The following is a 23,765-nucleotide window of genomic DNA, read 5'->3' as shown; positions in this document are numbered from 1 at the left end:
GCTTTCTATGTCAATAAACGTGCTGAGCAAAATCGAGGAAAAATGAGATTGATTATCAACTACCAGCCTCTTAATCTTTTCCTCCAAGATGACAAATTCCCTTTGCCTTCTCGAAATTCCCTTTTTGCGGGAATCACTAAAGCCCATATTTATTCAAAATTTGATCTCAAAGCCGAATTCTGGCAATTGGGCATTCATCCTGATGACAGACCAAAGATGGGATTCTGTATCCCCAATCAACACTTTCAATGGCGAGTTCTTCCATTTGGTCTCATGGTTGCTCCTTCCTTATTCCAAAAGGCTATGTGTCGCATATTCCAGCCGATCTTGTCCAGTGCAGCTGTCTATATTGACAACATATTGCTCTACAGCCCAGACGAAGAATCTCACTGTCGACTTCTTAAGCAGTTTGCAGAAATTGTGAAGAAATATGGCATCATGCTTTCTCAGAAAAAGATGACCATTGCCCAGACAGAAGTTGAATTCCTCGGCATGCACCTTAACAAAGGTACATATTATCCAGGACCGCACATCGCCAGGGAATTACTAAAATTTCTTGAAAAGAATTTTACAACCCAGCAAGTTCAACAATTTCTCGGGATAATCAATTATCTTAGAGATTTTGTCCCGAATATTGCGAGGCTATTAATTCCTTTGCAACTGATGTTAAAAAAGCATCATGTGCCATGGGGAAAGGCACAAACCAAAGCAGTTGCGGAACTCAAAGAAATTATGCAAGATCTTCCCCCTCTGCAAATCCCATCCACAGGGAAGAGAATTCTGCAGACTGATGTCAGTGATGAATATTGGGCGGCCATATTGTTCGAAGAACTTCATGGTAAGCGACATCTTTGCGCTTACAAAAGTGGCAAGTTTTCTCATGCACAAATACATTATCATTCTACCTTCAAGGAAATTTTGGCAATAAAGAATGGAATAAAAAAGTTCGAATTCCATCTTATTGGCCACCATTTTCTGGTAGAACTGGATATGGCTTCTTTTCCCCAAATGACCAAATTCAAGCAGAAGCAGATCCCTCATCCTCAGCTACTCAGATGGGCTGAATGGTTTTCAAAATACTCCTTCGAAACCAAACACATTGCAGAAAAGAAGAATGTGCTTGCAGATTTTCTCTCCAGACCAAAAGCATCGGCATAAATCAACATGTATATTCTCAGGTATTCCTTCCCGTTCCGGCCAAACAAGTACAAGATTGAACGGTTCCGAGATTGGCCAAGCCTGGAATATCCTCAAGAAATAATTGAGCAAATCCAAAAAGATAAGCTCACCGAAAATCTTGACAACGTCATGTGGCAATGCCACACAGACCTTTTTCGCCACCATGGATGATCTATTCTTGATTCTTCTGGATTACACTCGAGGTACCCTTTCATCCACCCATTACTTTGAAGAAAAAATGATTTTTCTGACAAACTTAAATGGCTATTATGGTATCTAACCAATAAGTACTTAATAGCTATTGAGTTTCCCACTAGAAAATTCCTTCTCCAATTAACCAACTTGCTTCTGGCTGATTACGTTCAGCTAAATGAACACGAGAAAAACCTTTTAACTGTGCTCAAATGGTTCTACCCTCTTGTTTATTGGAAACAGCTCTTTCTCGAAGAAGTGAAAAAAGTCCGAGATGATCCAGAAACACACACTGTTATACTCCTTCATCGTCCTTGGACTTTTGTGCACAATAATGGTACCATTTCCAATACTCCTGCCGCAGTAGGTACTACTACCTACAAGCCCCAGTCACAACTCCAAGTTGCACGTGTCTATAAATCGTTCCCCAGTCGCATTGGTTCTGTTGAATATAATTACAGGGAACTCCAGAGGATCCTATGCCAAGAAAATCGTATTATCCCAGAAGAAGCATGGGATTACTTCACACCCGTTTCATGGGATCACGAAAGATCTTCATCTGTAACAAGACAAGCACTCAGAGAATATGAACACCAACAGGCACAAGCACAGCTCGGATCATCACAAGATCACAAAATGTCAGACATAGGAGATCCAGCACAGTCATCTCAAGATCCAGCACAATCATCTTAGGATCCATGGGGTGGACCACTCTCTCAAGACCCCTATGACTATGGACCATTGTCCTTATCCGTTGGACTTGACGCCAGCTCTTCCTCTCACTACACACAACTAGGAAATTGGCCCCAGCCACTTTTGCCTCAGCCAGTCTTACCTGAACAAAATCCACAACCAAACCTTGGCATCAGAATGTGGAATGAACTTCTGCTACCACAAAACACTCCAAATACTGTTCTTCCAGACCTTTCGACACATGCATCCTCTTGCTCGAACCCAACGCCAGTCATCACTGAAGATAATTTCGAACACATTCTGACACAGAGACAGATAGCAGAATATGAACGTGCAAACAGTTCAGACGGCTCGGATTATGACTATAACTCTGGATGGAGATAAGCTTGTACTATTACACCTAACCGGCACTGTTTGTTCTAGCATATCATAACCGGGTCCTGTTTCACCTATGAATAGGCTTTAAGTGTTCTACGAGTGTGTTCTAGGTGTGCCCAATAATGTACTTAGTTTTAGGTGAGTTTTGTTTTGTGTGGACAGAAGTCCAATAATGTACCCCGTAATAGGTGTGTTTTGTCTTACCTAGACTTTCGTCCAGCATGTATTCCCTAATGCCTATATAAGGCCATGTAATCCTTCGGTTTGGAATAAGAGGGAAAGTTGTGAAATCTCAATTCTCTCACTTTCCATGCCTCTCTAAAAATCCTTTTCTTCAAAGGCTGGCATGATCCTCTAAGAAAGGCAGCTCGGCCAGTTAGGCATAACATCATCCCGGTCACTATGAGCGCCTCTATGCTCTGAACTAAATCTCCGGGTAGTTTTGCAGCTAAAAGGTAGTCTCTGAAGGGCTTCAACAAGCGGTTCGCCCATGCAGGATAGCATACTTGCTGTAAACTGACCTGGTTTTCCCTGGCTCTCAGCATAGATCCTCTCATTGGAATTTTCCCATAGAAAAATGAAATTGCGTTGCCAAAACGGATTTCTGTTCCAAGCCTGTTCATGGGAACATAGAAAAATAGAAAAATAGAATGGTGATCATGCGCACTCTAAAATTCTAACCACCCTTTTGATCAGTGGAATTACACATTGCCGACACCATCCACGTGCAAAATCGACTAAACATAAATGCGAATGGTGTCGATGTTTGCGGCCCACCAATCGCCCTCAAGGAAAGGAAATTTCATCTCCATTTAAAAGATGGCCCGGTCCACAGCCCACGTAATTCCCTGGCTCGCTGGGCCGTCTTGGCGAAGTTTCGGGCCGTATCCTTACCCGCCATTGCATCTTCTCCGAGGACCGGGTCGGGCCAATCCCGATCCGGATCCGAGATTCGCTTCCGTTTTTTCCTATTAATTCCCCCCCGAACTCTTTCTTTTTCTTTTTCTCCTTTTTTTTTATAATTTAATTTTCCTCTCGCGTCAGTCGGTGCGCTCAAAGAGAAGGAAGAAGAAGAGAGAGAAACAGAAGAAGCAGAAGCAGAAGAAGAGGAGGAGAAAGGTTTCGTGAGCGAGGGTTCACCGACCGCTCTTTCTCTCACCTAGGGCTCCGGAATCGATCCGTCGCCGGAGGGCTCCTGCCGATTTCCAGAACCAGATTGCGATGGTCAGTTCGCCCTCCCTGCCTTCGGATCTACGTCCATCTAATAAGCTTTCTTTCCGTTTGTTTTTTCGATTGAATCGTCGTGTCCTGCGGTTTGTCCGATTCCTTATTATGCCGGGGTTCGTGTGGGCGTGGCAGGAGGGCGGAGGCAACTTGGAGGCCGCCATAGAGCAGCTGCTCAACGTGGAGAAGCAGATGAGGCTGGCCGGCGACGTTGCCGGCACGAAGAAGGCGGCCACGGAGATCTTGCAGCTGTGCCTCGACGCCAAGGCGTGGAAGACCCTGAACGACCAGATTGTTCTGCTGTCCAAGCGGCGCGGCCAGCTCAAGCAGGTGAAAGAGAAAAAAGGGGCTTCGTTCTTGCTTATTTCCGGTTGTGAGCTTTTTGCCCTTGCTTAAATTATGAAATTTGGATCCCGCTTCTCGAGCTGCGGGTTTTCTGGGTTTGAGCCTTGCGGCAAGTAATTAGCTGGTCGATTGCTGGCTTACGTAGTGGTCCTAGGTGATGGCATTGGGCAACTAATTAAGTGGGTTCTTAGTGTTTTGCACCTGAACTTGTTTGGTTTAGTACCATGAGTATTGAATGTCCGTGACATTGTTGAGTTAGCGGATGCACTATGTTGCAAATGATATTTCTTTTTTGGGTCGGACACCTCCTTCTTGCATTATCATTTGAAGTAAACTTCTCACGGGTAACAAATTATTCAAGTTGGGGAGATTTGGAAGAATTGATAAGAAGATGTGCTTTTGGAGCTCTTTAATGAAGGAAGCTTGGGGTTTATATTCCTGTGGAAGTTTAATGTTGCACCTGTGTTAAACAAAGAATGGGTGGACAGCAAAGGGTTAGCCTTGTGATATCCTTTCCGGCAGGGTAGTTGTATTTACTTTTGAAGTGAAACTGCTTAGTATCAGCGAGTCTTGAGCACCTGAGTAGTAGAAAGTGAGTTTCCATCATAACCACTTAGCGTTGTCGCTTGCTCCCAAAACAAAAAAATTACAGGAGACAGGAAACTCAATAGGTGGAAGTTGTTGAAAGTTTACTTGGTATCTTAACGGAAACTCTTATTCAAGATTAGCTATGGCTAAATATCTCCCAATCCATCAAGTCAACATGAAATCGTGTGATGTTGTATCCTATCAAGGACGCTAATTTGTAGGCAGTTACTAGCAAAATAGTTTGAACTTGTACTTTTGCAAGATGGACACTCCCTTTGGAATTGAAGTATAACACGTGTGAGTGAAGGATTGAAAAATAGTTATCCTTAGTCTATGATAACAAAGAGAAAAGGCACATTGTTCAAGTTAAGTAGTTTTATTTTGCTTTGTCATCTTTTTAGGGTTTAGTGAAGTGGGTAGTTGGTGCTACTCTTTGTTTTTGTTCTAGAGTAGTAATTTTGTTTTAGGATTTGAATAATCTTGTATAGGGATGGATTCTTTTTGTTGTAGATGGATTGGTACTTCCTTACTGCCTTAGTTAATATATCTTTTACTTAACAATGAAACCTGGGAGAAAAGAAATTGAGATTGGGTGCTATAGGAGTGATTCAAAATACTGATCAAGGGATTGATGTTTGTCTACACGTAGACAAACTAATATTTGATCAATTAAAGATGAACTATGAGTATGGGTTGTACCTATCCATTGCAATGAGGGTTTGCAGGGTTTGCTGTGGAGTATCTCCCTTGCATGAACACAGCACGTGTTAGGTTTACTGGTGGGAAAGAAATATCATAGAAGCAGGAGCTAGGATTATTGTGTTTGGTCGTCTACCAAGTTCGTGGGGCATGAACTGTTGTCTTCCTAGCTCAAAGCACTCTTTGTGTTCCTCTTCAAGTGATATTAAAGGAGTCAAAATTATTTGATGACACTGATGCTTGGATATTCATGTGTGTTAAATTGGTTTTTCGTTTATTTAGTTGCTCCAAACTTTTCTGTAACAGAAGTATGTGAGAAAGAATACACTACCTAGTCAGGAGTGAATTGGGTTGTTTAATAGCCTATGTCCATATATTTGCCTTTTCATGTCTGCTTTGGGCGATAAGCTGGTGGAATTTTCGCTCTTCATTGATGTTATTTTGTTGGTATGCTGTGCTGAATGCTGATAAGTTACTCTATATTAGTCAGAGCATTATGACCAGTGGCTATTAATTGTGCAAACACAATTTTTTTTACCTTGAACATTGTTTCTAGGATTTGTATCTGTGTACAATGCAATTAAAAAGATGGAAAGTGGTCACATCGAAAATCGTTCCCAGTCGAGATCCTGAGTAGGATCATCGGATGTAGAATGGGATATTTGCCTATTTAATTAGGACTTAACGTCATAATACTCAAATTAGGCCCAAGTTCTGATCGCGCATGACACATTGTATGTCTAAAGTTAAATGAGAATAAAGTGTTGCGCTCATCCTGAATTAGATTGGGTAGCCCGATAGAGGATTTAACTGGCGCTTGTGGCTAGGCTGAAGATACTTTCTATACAGACTTGTGAGAGTCCATAAGCTTTTGGCAGGAATAAGCAATAACCTTTAATTGTTGGAGTTGGAAATGGGATCCACTTTCATGCGAGCTTGTGTTGGGGTAAATAGGAGGTCTGCTGTGCCTCCACAAATGGCAGTGCAGCACAATGCCATCATCTTTGTACAGCAACCATCTCTTCTGGCTGGGGAGGGAATTCTTCTTGTCATAGCATATTGCTCTTTAGTTTGTCTCTTTCTTTCATGCTCCAATCTTCTTCTTTTCACTGCCATCATCTGGTTTTGCTTTTGTTTTGTTCTCTTCTTTACTTTTTCCACATATGCTTCTCTAGTAAACTCTTGAGAGGTACGAGAGCTTCTTCAGTGATGCGCTTCTGTTGTAGTGATGCTTGTGCTTTTGTTTTCTACTTTTGAGCTTCATTCCCTCTTTTTTAAGATAACATACAGGTGTTTGTACAGAAAGGAGTCAAGGATCTATCTTTAGACCTTACTTTTGTGTAGAGTCTTATGATCATTAATCCAAAGTATAGTCCAAATTCTATTATTCGATATTTATCGTGACAACCTTTACCTTAAGGATTATACTGATATGGACTTGTACCGCAGGGATTACCTCCCATATGTATACTGATTTAATCTTGAACTGTCGTTTTGTGTGGCTGTCACGTGCCAACTGTGTATGAATATCTGAAAAACGAATGTCGTTGGCATATCTATATGGGTATTGGCTCTAGGCAATCTCTAGAGATGCAAGAAGTCAGGCCTGGTGCTCGTGCTCTAGATTCTAGTATTGTGGAATCTTTTTCAGTTTCACACCTTGTGTTTTTGGATTCCTTCCCCTCATTTTGCTTCTTCTTGTTCTCCTACTAATGTATGATCATACCTTTTTTTTCATGTCAAGTTCAGGATATATTTCATGATATGTCCTTTATGGGGATATTTTTGTGTTTGTGCTGTTTGCAAGTTTTCAATTGGATGGGATGCTCTCGATCGAGATACCTGAAATTTGTATTGCACCTTGCTATTGGTTCCTATTTTTACTACACTTTCTTTCTAGAATGGAAAAATATCCTTGCTGTTAATCAAATAGTTGAACTCAAATTTTTCTCTGTCTCTAAACATGATCAAGTCATTGGATGGTGACATATGCGTTCCTATTTTCTTATAAACAGGCTGTGACAGCTATGGTACAGCAGGCTATGCAATATATTGACCAGACACCTGATCTGGAGACCAAGATAGAGCTTATTAAGACACTTAACTCTGTCGCTGCTGGGAAGGTGAATATGGAACTCAAACTCTATTGCAGCTTCTTTTCATGAGCAATCTGTTTTGTGTTTCGTGGTTTCTATAGCTAGTTTTGTTATGCAGATATATGTCGAAATTGAGAGAGCACGATTGATCAAGAAACTTGCAAAACTAAAGGAAGAACAGGGTCTTATAGCAGAAGCTGCTGATTTGATGCAAGAAATTGCGGTAAGTAGAAGTTAACTTCTGTGATCATAGATCTTGTAATTTGTTCTTCTTTGTCCAACATTATGATGGTTTTGAATTGCAGGTAGAAACTTTTGGAGCAATGGCAAAGACGGAGAAAATTGCTTTCATCCTTGAACAAGTATGGGTTTTCTGTGTATCTTTTGGCTGATTATGCACTATTACTATGATTGGTTTTCTGATCGATGGATTTTGCAGGTCCGTTTGTGCTTAGATCGCCAGGATTATGTCCGTGCACAGATCCTTTCCAGGAAGATCAGCCCCCGAGTCTTTGAATCAGATCCTTCCAAAGAGAAGAAAAAGCCTAAAGAAGGTGAAAATATTGTGGAAGAAGCGCCAGCTGATATTCCGTCGCTTCTGGAGTTGAAACGGATATACTATGAACACATGATACGGTATGTTGGTGTTTTGCTTTTAATAATTGTGGGTCCAATATTTTTTAACTAAAACTTTTCGCCAATCAAGCACTACCTGCCACTCTGGTTGCAGTTCAAAGCATGAACTTATATTGCTTTATTTATCTGGCACATACTCTTCTTCCTTGATGGATTTGAGTTACACATCTCAGTTTACCTTGCATTCATGTGGTTAATGATGTAGGTATTACTCACATAACAATGATTACCTCGAGATTTGTCGATGCTATAAGGCGATATATGAGATTCCATCAGTGAAGGGAAACCCAGAGCAGTGGATTCCGGTGAAGCTCTTTCCAATAAGGCTTTGTTAAGACTTCGCTGAGTTTTTTAAAGGACAGCTGTTCATTCTGTGATATAATTAAATGCAGGTTCTAAGGAAAATTTGCTGGTACTTAGTTCTGGCACCACATGATCCAATGCAGTCAAGCCTTCTCAATGCCACTTTAGAAGATAAAAATCTCTCAGAAATTCCCCAATTCAGGTACATCTTTGATTTGCTTTGGGTAATTGGTTGTACATCTTTCAATATCTCAATAATGTGCCATAGAATATGGTTGACAGTGCCTTTGATATTTTATCACAGGCTGCTGCTGAAACAATTGGTCACAATGGAGGTTATTCAATGGACTGCTCTTTGGAATACTTTCAAAGATGAATTTGAGAATGAGAAAAACATGCTTGGAGGCGCACTTGTTGAGAAGGCAGCAGAAGATCTTCGGGAGAGAATCATCGAACATGTAACTACAGAACTTTGTTGTTTGTCTTCTTTTCATTGGATCATCGTCCAGGTGTGACTCTCTCTATTTTCTGCAGAATATTATTGTCGTTTCGAAGTATTACTCGAGGATCACATTGCAGAGACTCGCAGAGCTTCTATGCCTCAGCATCCAGGTCTGATTGTGTTAAAAATTGGTCTATATTTTTTTATCAATGTCATTCTTTATGGATGATTGGCTAGACCCCTCATTTAACCCTGAGCAGCCTCTCTGCCTGCGATCCCTGATTGGGGCATGGTTGCTGGATTTGTGTACTAGTTCGAAAAAAGGGGAAAAGAGGTTTTGGTGCCTTGAAAGCCAAAGGCTTGTCATGGAATTGAGAATGTTGTCTTCGTAGTTTTGTTCCGTCAGCATTTCTGACTGACATATGTGTATACTCAGCTTAGTCAAGTTCTGTTCATAAATTTGGCATAGCTATAAGTGTCATTGTCTGGCATTGTGAAACCGTTTTTTGTCCCATGGATCCTTACATTCTGATACCCTTTAGAAGGGTGGGAGGAGCTCTGCTGTATATGCTAAAGTAGCTGGGCTAGCTTTTCTGCTAGTATTGACACTCACCATTTCCTGCTTTACACAATTATATCTCACTGTAACCGCTTTCTTAATGTGTTAAAAAAATCTATGTAGCGTAACCCTCAAGGAATAGAGCTCCATTTTTGAGGTTCTGTTACCACTGTTTTAGAGAGCTCTAATCATTCACATGCCTCGATCTGTTAAATCAACAGTATCATCTGATAGAGAGACCATATAGCGATAATTGTACAAGCTTGAATGATATTCTATCGGCATGACCTGTTAGTTCTATATTGCCAATTTAGGAAGCTGAGAAGCATCTCTCTGAAATGGTTGTTTCCAAGTCCCTGGTGGCAAAGATAGACCGGCCAATGGGAGTTGTCTGTTTCCAAACGACAAAGGACAGCAATGACATCTTGAACTCGTGGGCGACAAATTTGGAGAAGCTCCTCGATCTTGTTGAGAAAAGCTGCCACCAAATCCACAAGGAAACCATGGTTCACAAGGCTGCTTTGAGAGCTTGAAGACACCTTAGTTGAATGAATCATCTCTCTCCCCTCGAGCCTCCCTCTCTCTCACCAATAGGGAGAAGCTGAAGAATGCTGTTTCACATTGTGCTCTGAAATGGGGACTGAAGATATTCATCATAGAACTCTCGTGTAGCTGGCTTAGATTTGATTGCATATTTTGGAGGTGGACCAGATCTGGGCCTTGTTTCAGACAGAAATGATATACTGAATACACATTCTGCATAGGAATGTATTGTGGTCTTTTCATCTTTCCTCCCTCATTTTATTTGAAGATTTGTGGGCTCTCAGGGTCCAGAACTTGTACCAATGGAACAGGTATGAGCACAAGATGTGCACTCATTAGTACCGAAATGAATGCCTTTTTACTAAATTCTGTCTCGCGTTACAAACAATTGCTGGTCCTTGTGTTTTTCTAACACCTGGGATAACATTAGCTCTCCAGAGTAAAGGATAATGAATGCTATTTTTTATTTCATTTTCACATTTGAATTTCGTCTTCAGTGGAGAGAGCCTGTTTCTTGGCAGTTGGCAGCTCTAAAAACCTGTTTCTAGGATAGCCGCAGTTTCTATCTCCTCAAGAGACGTAGCTTTTCTCCAAGTTGATTCTTGATTGGAGAGGGCCTTTATTCTCTACGGACAGTTTGCCGTGATATCATTCCTCTCTAAACTTTCAGTCACTGGAATGTGTTTCAATGTCCACTAGTTTTGACATTTCTCTCTTAACACTTGGCATGTATGTGGGTAAAACATTGCGAAGCATAATATATTGGTGAAAATCTCCAACTGAAAATGAGTATCATGTGCCATTGCCTTCTCTCTCTGAGGTTGGTTGACCTGATAAATGTTGGAAGGTTGGACTGACAAATGATTAATTCATTGGTTTATGAACTTAGGTTACTCAGTCGCATTACTTGCCATTCTCCTTGAGAACTCAACCTACTCCAGCGTAGCACCTTTTAATTTCTCACCCGATCATTAGATGCCGCCAAATGGAGTCCTCTTTGCATGATCGCTTACCATTTTCAATTCACAGTTGGTGCTTTCGAGTGGGCATGGCAAACCCTCAAGGGAGGATGAGGAGCAACTTGCGTGAGTAGTCCTCATTTCTTCTTCAGTCTGAAACCTGATTACTTCATTTAATCTCAGTGTGTAGATCTTTGGATAGTTCATCTCTTTTCACGTTTTGTAAGTTAAGTGCGCAGAAAATGCTCCTGTAGAATATGAGAGTCCAACGCAGATAGTATAGAAGAGAATATGCGCAATTGTATATAGGTTGGTCATGAACGTCTTGTCAAATGCATTTTCTAGTTTTACACTTGAGAGTTGATAGAAGAGTCGTCCCGGGTAATGAACTTCTAATCAAGCCAAATTTGAGAAAGCCCATCCATAATCCTGTTTACTAGCAATAAGTAACTTTCTATGTGGTGTTGTTAGGATTTGGACATCATTGCCATGCCAGAGAACATTTGGGCTCAACTGACATTGTATATCGATTTATAGGTCTCGAAGTCGTAAGTTTGAGTTAGAGTGGACTGCAAAAATGTACGTGAAGGAATTCCAATAGTACTCTTGTAAGAATGACCAAAGTGGAGACAATATCAGTGGCATTCATTAAAAAAAATTGGGTTGAATGAAACGAAATTTTGTAGATATTTGTAGCGTAAGTTTCGTCGTATAGATGAGCGAATTACTACCCAAGTTGAAAATGTTTTATCGAGTGGCAGCAAGGCTCGGGTGGAGTTGTTTAATACAACACCAGGATTGGGATGTTGGGCATCTGATCACTAGTGTCGGAAAGCTAGGCTGTTCATTTAACAGCAACTAATACTATTTGAAACAAGATCTTCAACTGGTGAAATCAAATCGAGGCATTTGGTATAACTCTTGTTTATAATCGATATTGTTAATTATGAATCGCAACCCTAAACCGCGGCTATGCATTTCATTCATTACGTACTTCTCCAATTAAAGAAGTTTGTCTGGACCTTGTCGCCCGACATGTGATTGGGATGGTACAACCGAGACTTCAAGCGTCAATTTCAACTCAAAATCACTTATGGATTTTTGTATTGTCCAGGTTTAGTGGATTTTCTTTTCTTTCCTTTCTTTCGGATAGCCAGCATACTTGGGTTTCCTCTTCAAATCAATTGATCTTGTGATAAAATGTTCCACTTTAGTCTATTTTTGGGTAAGCTTTTGAACCTTGAATAATGAGGTGGGGTTAGTCACGTACTAAGCTGTTGAGCCTTCATGTCGCCTCTCATCACTTCGGATTCTGAAGAAGCTTACAAGGTAAGAGAAGAATATTTGCAGCTATGAGTAAAGAAGTGAATATTTGCTCTTACCTTCAGAGGATTTATTAGCTAAGCTGGTTGTCAGAGCATCCAAAATAAGCAAGCTACAGAGCTACAATATAGGGAAAATTATCTAAAAAGTCATAAACCTATTGTACAGCGGCCAATTCAATTCTAAATTTTTCAGTTGTGCCAATTTAGTCATAAACATTTTGACAATTTGTCAATTTAGTCTTAAACCTTTTAATGATTTGCCAATGTAGTCTTCGGCGATTTTCGACCAAAATTACTTAGAAGAACTACATTGGCAATTCGTTAAAAGCATTAGGACTAAATTGGCAATTTATTAAAAGGTTTAGGATTAAATTGGCACAGTTTCCGACCAAAAATGAATTGGCACAGTTGAAAGATTTAGGACTAAATTGACTGCTGTACAATAGGTTTATGTGAATAGTATATATAGATTCCTTCTCAACGATCAACTAGATCAGCATATCAATCCATTTACGTACTTTAGGCATGTTTTCCTCCAACCTAATTGAGAAGAAAGCCAATTCAAGACATTTCATTAATTTTTGTGACAACAATACTGTGTTTCAGTATACTCCGTACCTACCTATAGCCTTGTTTTACTTATGTACAGAAGGCCACATTTATATCCCTAGCCTATGTGATCTCATTGGAAAATTAACCTAGACCTAAGCCACGCATGGACCTGCAATAATTTTCCAATAAGGCTTATAGATTAACTTTCCCAACACAGCTCAATAGAACCTCTCAATTATTATGTTCGCATTTCCTCTGTCGCTGTGAAGAATTGCTCACAATAAAAGTAGATACGAAGGAAGTGATGGACATAACTAATCGCAACATATGACAAATTAACATTGTTGGAAACATGTTATGTTTTCCTTTTGTATGCCCCAAAATACATAAGGATTTTCATATGCTACCCGGTTTGTGTAACCCAAATATATATAGTACAACGACAACCTACCTCCACCATCATTGATATAGGTAGTTTTATTCTAAAAATTCAACCAACTATCCAAATCAATGGTGATGGATGTGAATTGTGTACAAAAAAAAAAATTGCACTGGTGGTGTATTTGAGATTAATCCATTATATAGGGGAAAATTGTCCAAAAAGTCGTAAACCTATCATACGGAGGCTGATTTAGTCCTAAACTTTTCAATTGTGCCAATTTAGTCATAAACCTTTCGAAACTTTGTCAATTTAATCATAGACCTTTCAATTGTGCCAATTTAGTCTTAAATCTTTTGATGATTTGCCAATTTAGTCCTAAATATTTTGACAATTAGCCAATGTAGTTTTTCTGGTCAAATATCCAAATAATAGATTTAAGATTAAATTGGATAATCGTCAATAAGTTCAAGACTAAATTGACACAATTTGAAGATTTATAACCAAATTGGCTACCGTACAATAAGTTTAAGAATTTTTGGACAATTATCCCCATTATATAGAGATTGATATTTTTTAAATATGTAATTGACTTGACCTAATAACAGAATGAGTCGACGCAATAATCTGTCGCCCATCATCATTGAAATTACTCCACAGGGTCCCTTCACAAACAATCATTCTTGTGGTCCATTCACCCATACAGGCAGACACACATACATGGCAGTAAATGCAGCCTCCAATTAAGTGCACAGATCCATGTATGGTGCATGCAATGCAAGGCAATGCATGGCATGCATGCGTGAGAACATACCCAATTCATCAAGTGGCTCATGGCTCTATACTGTCCACATCGTGGCATTATTTGACAGGGAGGGTCAAAATGTCGCCCCCCTCGTCCGCTGTAGAAAAAAAGCAGGTTTGATGAGGGCGTGTGTGGTCGCTCATACTTTGCTTCGCTTGAAGGGCATATATATGTCTATGCCTGGAAGAAAAGGGACATATATGTGCAAAAATACTCTCTTTTTTTTCCCTCACAAAAGAAGAAAATGAATTCAGTTTTATATGTACTCAAATTGACTTCACAAGCTATGTAAACATCTTGTCTGCAAAAAGAAAGGTACGCAGATCTTTTGATGTTTGGGCATGATTAAGTGATTAGCTTGTCTCAAGATCTGTTTTTTTTTTTTTTTTTTTCGTTAAATTCATACACAACCCATGTATAAAACATTGTTTAAAACCTAAGTTACTGAGATAATACTGTCAAATAACAGAAGCTACACCATTCAAAAAGGCCAAATAGAAAATTATACTAAACACGTGCCGACTAAATCGCATACATCATTTCACTTTTTTTCTGCTGTAGTTGAAAATTTCTATACTTACAGGCTGCTCTCAGAGATTGAGTATATAGATAGGATATCCATTCATAAAATATAACAGCTATTTTCTTCCGTCAATACATATATAATATTGGTTGTGAATTTTTCACTAACAATGTTATATGATACAAAAAAACATTCAAGAAAAAAAATAAAAAAAAAAACAAGAAACTACACTAGGTGTCTACCTGGGGGGCGGTAGAGTTAACTAGTCTAGAAAAATGTATCAGAATCCAGAAGTAATTCAAGTTGGAAGGACATGATATCTATGGTAATGCAACCAAAACCTCTTCTCTTCCTCCTCTAGCCCTAACCCTGCCTAATATCTGAAAGCTCTCTCCCCCACTTTTTGCTCTCGCCCCCACTTTTTACTCTCTACCCAAACCCAGTTATCAATAAATCCCAACTTTTTTCCTGTTCTCCCTTTTCCCGGACCCCGGACCCAGCATTTCCTGCCTGCCATGGCCACTTCCCATCCCACCTTTTTATCATAGAATTTCATCTTCTCTCTCTCTCTCCTCTCTCTCTCTCTCTCTCTCTCTCTCTCTCTCATTTGCCACTCCATTCGATCCTCTCCTTTTTCTGAAATATTTCCTCTATTTATACCACCCAGGACCATCTAGGTTTTGCTGTTGTGATACATCTCAACACCTCTCAGAAAGCAAGTCCTAACTCATCTTTCTTCTTCTTCTTCCTCTTCTTCTTCTTCTTCTTCTTGTGCAATTGAGGAGCTTTCTTAATATTTTTGTGAGTGTAGAAATGGCAAGCTGCGTAGATATCGCATCCACTGAACAGCTCTGCTACATCCCTTGCAACTTTTGCAATATTGTGCTTGCGGTATTATCATCATCTCATCTCATCTCTCTCTGGGCTTATTGGTGGGGTTTCTGCTTTTTCACTTCTTTTTAAGTCCCACCCGAGCTCTGATTCATCCATTGCTTTGCAGTTTTTATTGCTTCTGTGTGTGTATGCAATGAGTCTAAGCACTAGCAGCTGGAAAAGGAAAAAGAAGCACAAGTTATTAGGTCCTGCAAAAATATTGAAGGGGAAAGAAAAAGGAAAAAAACATTGCACCTGTGTTATTTTATTTTGTCTATTTTTTAGATGAAAACCCCATCGATTTCGTCTTTGAGTCTTCCTTGTTTTTTGGTGCAGTCACGTCTCCATCGTCCGACTGTACCTTTCTTTTCTCAGTCAAATGGAAGTCATTTCTTAAGGTCCTATAGAGAGGGAGGGCTTGTTGGCTTGAGCTGTGTGTTGCTCCTGCAGTTAAACGGTTTTATTTTTAACGAAAAAAAAGATTTATGTGCGAAAATATTCAAGCGCACAGTGACAAACTGACGAAGACAACTCCTCCAACATCTTAATTTCTTAGCTCTGTGACTTGTCTTTCCTTTGCCAACACAGATCTGATGCACTCTTATTGAAGGCAGCTTCACACAGTTTGTTTTAGTATATGTTTTAGGTCACCGGAGGAAATTAAAAAAACAAAGGCTATTTCTCAAATCTTCCATCTACTTATTCCATGCCCATCAAAGCACCCTTTTCAAACAAAGCACCAAGCACCATGACCTAATTTTTTTAGGGTTTTCTCTGAACTGAACTCACCAAAACCAAACCGAGAAGAGAAGGGTTTCGGTCCACCTAGCCCCCTTTTATTGTCATTAAAAAAAGAAAAAACAGTATCTAATCAGACAGATCGCAACCAAAAAATAGTTATTCGTTTCCTGATCTGGGTTTTCTTCCTTAGTTCTTCTCTTTTTGGCAGTGATTAAGTTTCACTAGATAACATAGGTATTGATTGATCTTGTGATTTGCGGATGTTATACAGGTGAGTGTTCCATGCAGTAGCATGCTCGACATAGTGACCATCCGGTGCGGCCACTGCTCTAATCTTTGGTCTGTCAACATGGCTGCTGCTGCTTTACAGTCATTCACCAATTGGCAAGATTTTCAGGTGTGCTGACAATAACTTCTCCTCCTTCTTTTTTTTTGGGTTCCTTTAGAGAAAAAAAAAAGAACATTTCTAATATGGTGTGTCCAAATTTATGACGATGTAGGGTTTTCAATTCTTTATGGTCTCTGAAATGCGACTATAGCAGCCGTCATAGGACCAAAGCCTATGTGTTTTTTTGCTTTTGTGTAGGAGAGCTGGATTTTGCGGCCGAAGTTGTTATTTTGAGTCAGTTTCTGTCCACTCTCTTCAAGGCAAAAGCATCATTTTTCCCTTCCCTAGGGTTATTTTTAGCTACTGTTTCTCTTTAATATTTTGAATCTTGATTTGATTGAGGATGGATTTGAGTCAAAAGAATCGGTTCTTTCCCATGAGATCTGCGTCCTCTGTTGTGGAAACAAGTCTCAAGAAATGGAGTTTTTTCCTTCTTTTTTTGTGTTTTTTAAGATCCCAAAGAAAGAGAGAGGGCTTGGCCTTGGTTTGAAAGGACTGTCAATCTGGGCTTTATGTGCAATTATTATAATTATTATTGTTTTCTTTCCTCTCAATGTTAGCCACCATTCTATGACTGATCCAGTCACTTCAATGCCGGTTTTTTCTCTCTCCCCTAGCTCCATCCCAGAAAACATCACTTCACCTCTCTCTCTCTCTCTCTCTCTCTCTCTCTAAAGACATTGCCCACATGAAAAATGTATAAAGTATTGTCAACGCCATCCTATATGTGCTAACCTAAGACCTCTTCTTTTTGCCCCCACTTTTTTTTTCTCATTTTTCCTCAATTAGTACATATTAAGGTACCTTTTTTCTTTAGGGAAACGCCTTTTTACTTCCTCACTTGCATAACTCTATAGTGTGAAAATAATTACCCTTCTTCACCGGGGGAGTTCTTAAAGGACTCGTTAAGCTCAACTTCCAAGTTAACAATATTGCTGAAGAAATTTGTGGAAAAGAGATGTAATAGCTAAAGCAATGAGCTTTTTTTCTTTGATCTTGCACTACTAATCACAGCTAACTTATGCAATCTCTCCTCTCTGGAAATTTTTCTCATATAGGCTCCTAGGCAGGATTACAAGATTGACATGGGTTCATCTTCAAAAGGCAATAACAAGATCACAATGCGAGCACCATCGGCGACTGTCACCGAGCAAAGGGTTGTTAATCGACGTGAGTATGGAATTTTCTCCTTAGACAACCTAAACTTAGTGCTTTTCTACCAAAATTACAGACATTTCATAAAATCTCTGGATGCGAGCAATGAGGAAAAACCTGCATACTTATACAGTGTTTCTCATGAAACTTCTACTTTGAGAAATGACATTTTCATATTTCCATTTATAAGGTATTTACGTTCTTTCGACCATAAGAGAAAAATTCAATTTACATAAAATAAAAAAGAAGAAGAAAATGACCTCCTCTGATTATAAAACAACTACTTGGCATGTTGTGAATAATTTCCGAGGGGACGAGTCTATCCTTGTGAAGTGAAAGATCAATTTGTTAATAAATTTCGTTATGTGCTTGATGAATGATATAATGAAGTTATTTTTCAAAAAAAAGAATGATACAAAAAGTTTTGACTGGACAAAATTACAATATATATATATTTATAATGTGTGATAACTCATGAGTTGTAGCTTTCTTGGATTTGCAGCTCCCGAGAAGAGGCAGCGTGTACCTTCAGCCTATAACCAGTTCATAAAGTAATGAAACAGAAATCGCTGCACAGCATGCGCTTAAAACAATGTCCTTTTTTTTATTTTTCTTTTTCCATGATAAAAGAAGAAAGAAAGCTCTCAGCAATTATTGACATATTTGGTTATTGTCCTCTGGTCAAAATCATGGTGATGTTTTTAGAGAGGAGATTCAGAGGATCAAGGCAAGTAATCCGGACATTAGTCACAGGGAAGCATTCAGTACTGCTGCCAAAAACGTGAGTTGATTCTGATAGATTGAGTAATTCTATTTAATTTTTGTTGGGTGAAATGCTAATGCCCATATCTTTTCATTTAATTTGTTTCTTAATGATTTTTGCTATCTATACTAGTGGGCACACTTTCCCCATATTCATTTCGGGCTGATGTTAGACAACAACAATCAGGCCAAAATGGATAACGTAAGTTCCTCTCCATCATACACGAATTACTCAGTTCTTTCTACTAGCTGGCTTCACAATACATATTCAGACGTTCTTGCATTTTTTTGAAAGTTTTTGGTAGAAACTCCGTAAACAGAGACTGTTTCTTAGATTCTGTTTCAGTAGTATGCTGTTCAATATGATACCTATAGAGCATTATCTGCAATAGTCTGTGCCCCTCCTAAGTGCCTGTAATCTAAAAGGAGATGTTCCTTGAGCTTTGGTGCAGAAACCTTTCTGAACTTGTTTGACGTTTAATTGTTTCATTGTTGCCGCTAATTTAGTCTGGTCATAAAAATAATGTACAAAATTATTGCCTAGAATATATATTCTAAATAGACTCGACAAATGATACCTCAAGAAACATGTGATGCCTGCGTTAGAACCCCACAGATAGAATGCACGGACCATGTATGTTTCCAGAACTGTATTGGCTGAGCTTACACCAAACTAGTTTCAATGTATCAAACTGCATATTGTGACAGTCCAATTCATTCGAGCATGTGTTTCGCCTGAAATGGCCTGTGATTGGTGCGAGTACTTTGAGGTTGTTTAACATTTAATCTTGCAATGGATATTATCATCTTGTCCATGTTAGTAACTACTAATCATCACGGTATGAATATGTGTAAAGTTTTTATTAGGAGACTTGATCATTCTATGTCCTTAATCGGCCCTATTTCTTCTCTGCAATCTCATTCATTCCTCATTTTCTTTATTTTTCAACTTCCATGCAGCATTCCGATAAGCATTTGATGTCAAGGTCGGCACTGCTAAACAAGTGAACCTGTGCTTGATTGCTCAAAGCTACCTCGTATTTCATTTGAAGATGCGAAGACTCTCTATGAAACCTTTGCTTATTATTATTATTATGTAAGAACGGAAGGGATTATATCCCCTGACTGCAATCCTCTCAAATGCCCTTTTTTATCTTTCATGTTTATTTCACGACTGGAAGTAAAATTCAATTTCACCTCAGAAATTTGTTAGCTAAATCTTTCTCTTTATAGTGAATGTGATTGTATGAGTGAAAAATAAGTACATTTAAGGGTTTTTTTTTACGTGAAAGAATTTTTCGCAAATTAGTTTTCTGGACTTTCACAAGTTTGGTTTGTTGACAATATCAGACAATGGAAAACCATTGGCGGTCAAAGAAAATGTACTTACTTAAAGTTAGGAATATCAATTCCATAACCTAAAAAGAGGATAAATTTGCCTGAAAAATGATTTCCCAAAAAGCATTTTCCTTTGTCATGAAGTTTCCCCCAAAAGAAACACGCCCTAATATACAGGTTCTCTTCAGCATTACATAATTTACATTGAATGAACCCAAAAGTATTTTTTTTCTTGCAAGTATTTCTTCATGTGGGAAGAATACATTGGAAGTTCTCAATCTTTTGTACGACGCTTATAAGTTTATTGCTGTAACTTTTAATCGTTCATTTGGATACTAAAACTTTCAAATTTCATTCATTTAAGTCACTCCAGTGACTTAGATCGCCTAAAATGCTAGCGTGGCATTTTTTAACGATAAAGTTGTTTTTACCTAGCTTTTTGAACGTTAGCTTTTGGCAAGGAATGAATACATTTTGAAAAGCTAAGAAAATTGAATGAGCATCGTACAAAAAAATTTGAAACTTCTAATGTACTTGTCCCTAAATCCTCAGAACTGTTTAATGAAAAAGTTGTGCCAAAGTTCCCTTTTAACCAAGTTATACACCTCCTTGGCTCAAGATGATAAAAAAAGATAGATATATCACTGTATAAAATGGAAGTGATCATCAAAATGACTTTTTTTCAACTGATCGATCATAGCACAACATGCAGTTTACTTGGGCATGATTTCAAAATTAAATTGCAATCCCAAAAAGTTTAAATTGTTAAATAGAATCATTATCTAATATATTTAAATGTGCAAACCCTTGCTAACACGTTTACTGGCATGGACATTGAATTTGATAGAAGCAACTTGAAAACGAAGAGCCTGTTTGTTGCAATTTATCAGCTACTTTTGACTTTTGCTTATGACTTTCTCTCCAAATTTTGAACAAAAATATCTATGTAATTTTTAAAAATTATGAAAATATTTTTATAGATGACAATATTTGAATATATTGAAAGGCTTTAAGTGTGTTGGATTATAAACAAATCAAAGTGTGAGTTCCGTAAAATTTTCCAAAAAGTCAAAAGTTAAATGCAGAAATCAACCAAGGTGGTATATTATTAACCGGGTAAAAGAGTTGAATTCATCCTCAATCATTTTACAGTTAGGCTCAGTTTGTTTCGCGAAAAATGAATGATTTGGAAAATATTTCCTAAAAATAATTGTTTATATCGCTTGAAATAATTAATCAATTAAAAAAGTTTTCCTTATCAACAATAATTTATGTCTAAAAATTTTCGTGAGCGATGGAAGTATTTTCCGTTCATTCATACGATACAAACGATCATTTTTTGAATTTTTCAAATCATTCATTTTTAGCGAAACAAATCGCACACTTCAATGTAAAAGATTAAAATTAGATTAAATGAATAGCATTTGTCATATTGGCAATTTGATTTCTAACAACGGAATGGACATCATATTTGATAACTCTGAATTTCTGGGTAAACTAGTACACTCGTATGAGTAAGTGAAAAAAAAAATTGATGTGTAAATAAAGAAAGTTATGAATCGTTTATGTTGAAGATTCACCTTCTCTCTTCTCCAATTAATCCTAGATGTTTTTAGGGGAAGTAAGCCACTAATCTCTAAAACATTATAAGGGGGGTTACTAATCTCTAGAGCGATCTAGGGTGAGTGAAACACCCTCTTGTAAAGTTATAAATAAACAAGTGCTCTCATTTGTGTATGTGGAAGACGTTCTCCCAACCGATATTGCCTCAAAGAGAAGAGTGTGTTTCCGATCTTTCTCAAAAACGGTATTAGAGCTTTTGCTGTGCGCACCCAACAAGCGGTATCAGAGCTTCTGTTAAGCGCCCTCAACATATGTTTGGATGGGGGAAATAGCAATTTAAAAGAAGAGGCATGGTTAATTGAAAAGGAAAAACAAATTGACTGACTGTTTTTTTGTTATTGGGATGAAAATGATGGGAACATAATGAAATAAGGAGAAAAGAACGAAAAGCCACTTAAACCATGAGAAACTCTCAAGTCTCTCCAAATTTGCCCCCATTTTGGAGGACCTTGATATTAACATTGACTTTGTTCTCCTCCTTCCACTCAAATCAAAGATTGTTTTCTAAGCTCTTTCCTAGAATCTCTTCTCTTCCCTCCAAATCTCCCCGTCAAAACTGGGAATAGGTTGAAAGGATGTCAACGAAATCTTTGCGAAAGATATATGGAATTACACATTAATCACTTACATTATTTATTTATTTGCAAGTATTTAACAAGATTGAGGTGTGTCAACACTGTGACACATACATAGTTTTTAGTGTGGTAGCCAACTACATTCGTTGATCAGATAATATTCCCATTCCAAGACTTCCAATAACAGAATTTTTAAAGCTCATCTTTCAATTACATGTGACACTGGCTTGATCTAAAAGTAATCAGATTGGCTGCATAGATTATTAGGTAAATATCACAATACATAAATGAAACATGGCCATTTCCATCATCTCATTATAGGGGGAGAAACTCTTAGGTGCATCGAGAGCACGGCATCCATTCACCCAATGCATCATTAACTTTCGGTTTTTGTAGGCCCATGTGGGATACACACGATCCAAGAACAGGGAGGTAAATCGAAACAATGGAACTTTCCTCCAAATTTAGCAAGAAAAAAAGGTTCGCGTTTTCCTCTGGCCACAATTGGTGGGTTATAACCATGGATATCACCTACATTTTTCTTTAGCTAATTTTGCGTGCCCACCGATATACATTAGAGGACATTATAGCCCGGAAAAAGATATGGATCTTTTTTCTGTATAGTATCAATGAATGTAAGATAAGGCTGCATTTAGGTAATAATTAAGTATATTGCCATCAATCAGAAGTATGATTCAAGGAACCTTCGAGGCAAGCATCACCAAAAGACAAAGTACGTCGTTGTGATAGTTAAAACTTTGTTTGTTATATATAATGCAAGATTAGGTTGATTTGATGATATGAATGTCCTGTTTATTGTCTCTCTATGGTTTAGTATGGATTTTGAGTTAATTTTGCATGGAATAGAAGTTATTGTCTAAAATTTAATCAAAGCGATAACAATTAACTTTGGATTTCGATGTACGTTTTCATTACAAACCGACTAAGTTTGATTTTGACAGAAAAATAGGTCAAACCGAACTGAATCAAACCATGATGACCCTAATAGAACCCAACAATTACTTCCATTAGTTTCAGTAGCATTGGTGAATTACGTATACCACATCCAAAAGAACTTATCGATGAGGTTCAAACACGATTCTTTTTTCTCAAATAACACAGGTATCTAACTTTTAGCTCGACTCATTCTTACGGACGATCTTAAACGGAACCATCCACATGCATTAGGTAAGGTTCCACCTACAAGGTTCGAAGTGGGGGAATTATTACGTATCAACGCAGCTTTTGTTGCGCATATTATTGGCATGTGCACATGTGTGAGTACAGAAAACAAATTGAGAGAATCCTGGCCGCTTCTCAAAAGTGAAATGTAACACATGATTCTCCATATAATGAAACTGAATAAGGTTCGCAGCAAGGCTTATTCGGCTGGAGGAGTTGTCGTAGTAGGCTTATTCTCCTTCTCATGTCGTTAACACATGGAGTCGTAGGTTCTTCTTCCTTTATTCTCGCTGTCTACAAGGATTCTTGAAAATTTTATTCACTACATATTGAATAGCGTGTACATGGATTCTGGTAAAATTACTAAGGCATGAGAAAATTAAATGATGTGAGAAAAGGGCCATGAGGTTTGTTATGCTTTTTTCTCCTCAAAGATCTCGATTGAACTTTTATTCTATCTATTTAATATATAAAAGACTTTTAAAATGGTATTTGAGGACAGAAGAGAGGTTCATCCCTTGAAAAGATAAGGATTCTAGATAGTTATCTCGAATTTGAATTTTGAAATAATTCATGGGTTTGATTTATGGTGATTACAGAGTTATGAAAATCACCCACATGGAAACTGAACTAAATACAAATATGAGTGATGTTCGTGTTTGTAAACCTAGAAGACTAGTTGAAGGATCTCCCACTAAAGATGGAGGA

The 23,765-nt window shown here is 38.2% G+C and overlaps 2 protein-coding genes and 1 long non-coding RNA gene across 4 annotated transcripts; 2 read left to right on the top strand and 1 right to left on the bottom strand.

Moving 5' to 3' along the window:
* Positions 1-3,507: 3,507 nt before the first annotated feature.
* LOC115692910 (26S proteasome non-ATPase regulatory subunit 12 homolog A-like) lies at positions 3,508-10,352 on the top strand. The gene is made up of 11 exons (XM_030619888.2): positions 3,508-3,666; positions 3,802-3,996; positions 7,314-7,421; positions 7,513-7,617; positions 7,700-7,756; positions 7,834-8,030; positions 8,236-8,335; positions 8,423-8,535; positions 8,638-8,791; positions 8,868-8,945; positions 9,649-10,352. The coding sequence occupies exons 1-11, from the start codon at positions 3,664-3,666 to the stop codon at positions 9,865-9,867; spliced, it is 1,329 nt and encodes a 442-aa protein (XP_030475748.2). The 5' UTR covers positions 3,508-3,663; the 3' UTR covers positions 9,868-10,352.
* LOC130136245 (uncharacterized) lies at positions 4,296-4,823 on the bottom strand. The gene is made up of 2 exons (XR_008815236.1): positions 4,590-4,823; positions 4,296-4,407 (listed from the first exon to the last, which is right to left on the bottom strand). It is a non-coding gene; the product is annotated as an uncharacterized LOC130136245 (long non-coding RNA).
* Positions 10,353-14,998: 4,646 nt separating the features above from the next.
* LOC130134342 (axial regulator YABBY 5-like) lies at positions 14,999-19,557 on the top strand. 2 transcript variants are annotated; one of them, XM_056306439.1, is made up of 8 exons: positions 14,999-15,135; positions 15,232-15,311; positions 16,306-16,431; positions 17,481-17,592; positions 18,080-18,128; positions 18,283-18,358; positions 18,473-18,541; positions 19,300-19,557. In XM_056306439.1, exons 2-8 carry the CDS (start codon positions 15,234-15,236, stop codon positions 19,345-19,347), a joined length of 558 nt encoding a protein of 185 aa, XP_056162414.1. In that variant the 5' UTR covers positions 14,999-15,135; positions 15,232-15,233; the 3' UTR covers positions 19,348-19,557. The 2 variants fall into 2 exon arrangements, with proteins under 2 accessions (XP_056162414.1, XP_056162415.1); XM_056306440.1 differs by lacking the exon at positions 14,999-15,135 and having other exon boundaries at positions 15,148-15,311.
* Positions 19,558-23,765: the final 4,208 nt, after the last annotated feature.

Source organism: Syzygium oleosum, unplaced genomic scaffold, assembly GCF_021117445.2.
Source record: "Syzygium oleosum isolate NSW1041296 unplaced genomic scaffold, Sole_v2.1 Sole_v2.44, whole genome shotgun sequence".
NCBI lineage: Eukaryota > Viridiplantae > Streptophyta > Magnoliopsida > Myrtales > Myrtaceae > Syzygium > Syzygium oleosum.
Note: the sequence above shows the minus strand (reverse complement) of the source record. Positions and strands in the feature narration are given on the sequence as shown.

Bases quoted from the DNA above. Each gene is read 5' to 3' on its own strand.
- LOC115692910 (XM_030619888.2), top strand. The intron at 8,031-8,235 runs GTATGTTGGTGT...TTAATGATGTAG, and splicing joins TACTATGAACACATGATACG to GTATTACTCACATAACAATG. The intron at 8,946-9,648 runs GTCTGATTGTGT...TTGCCAATTTAG, and splicing joins TTCTATGCCTCAGCATCCAG to GAAGCTGAGAAGCATCTCTC.
- LOC130134342 (XM_056306439.1), top strand. From the start codon at position 15,234: ATGGCAAGCTGCGTAGATATCGCATCCACTGAACAGCTCTGCTACATC. The intron at 15,312-16,305 runs GTATTATCATCA...GATGTTATACAG, and splicing joins TTTGCAATATTGTGCTTGCG to GTGAGTGTTCCATGCAGTAG. The intron at 18,129-18,282 runs GTAATGAAACAG...TGATGTTTTTAG, and splicing joins GCCTATAACCAGTTCATAAA to AGAGGAGATTCAGAGGATCA.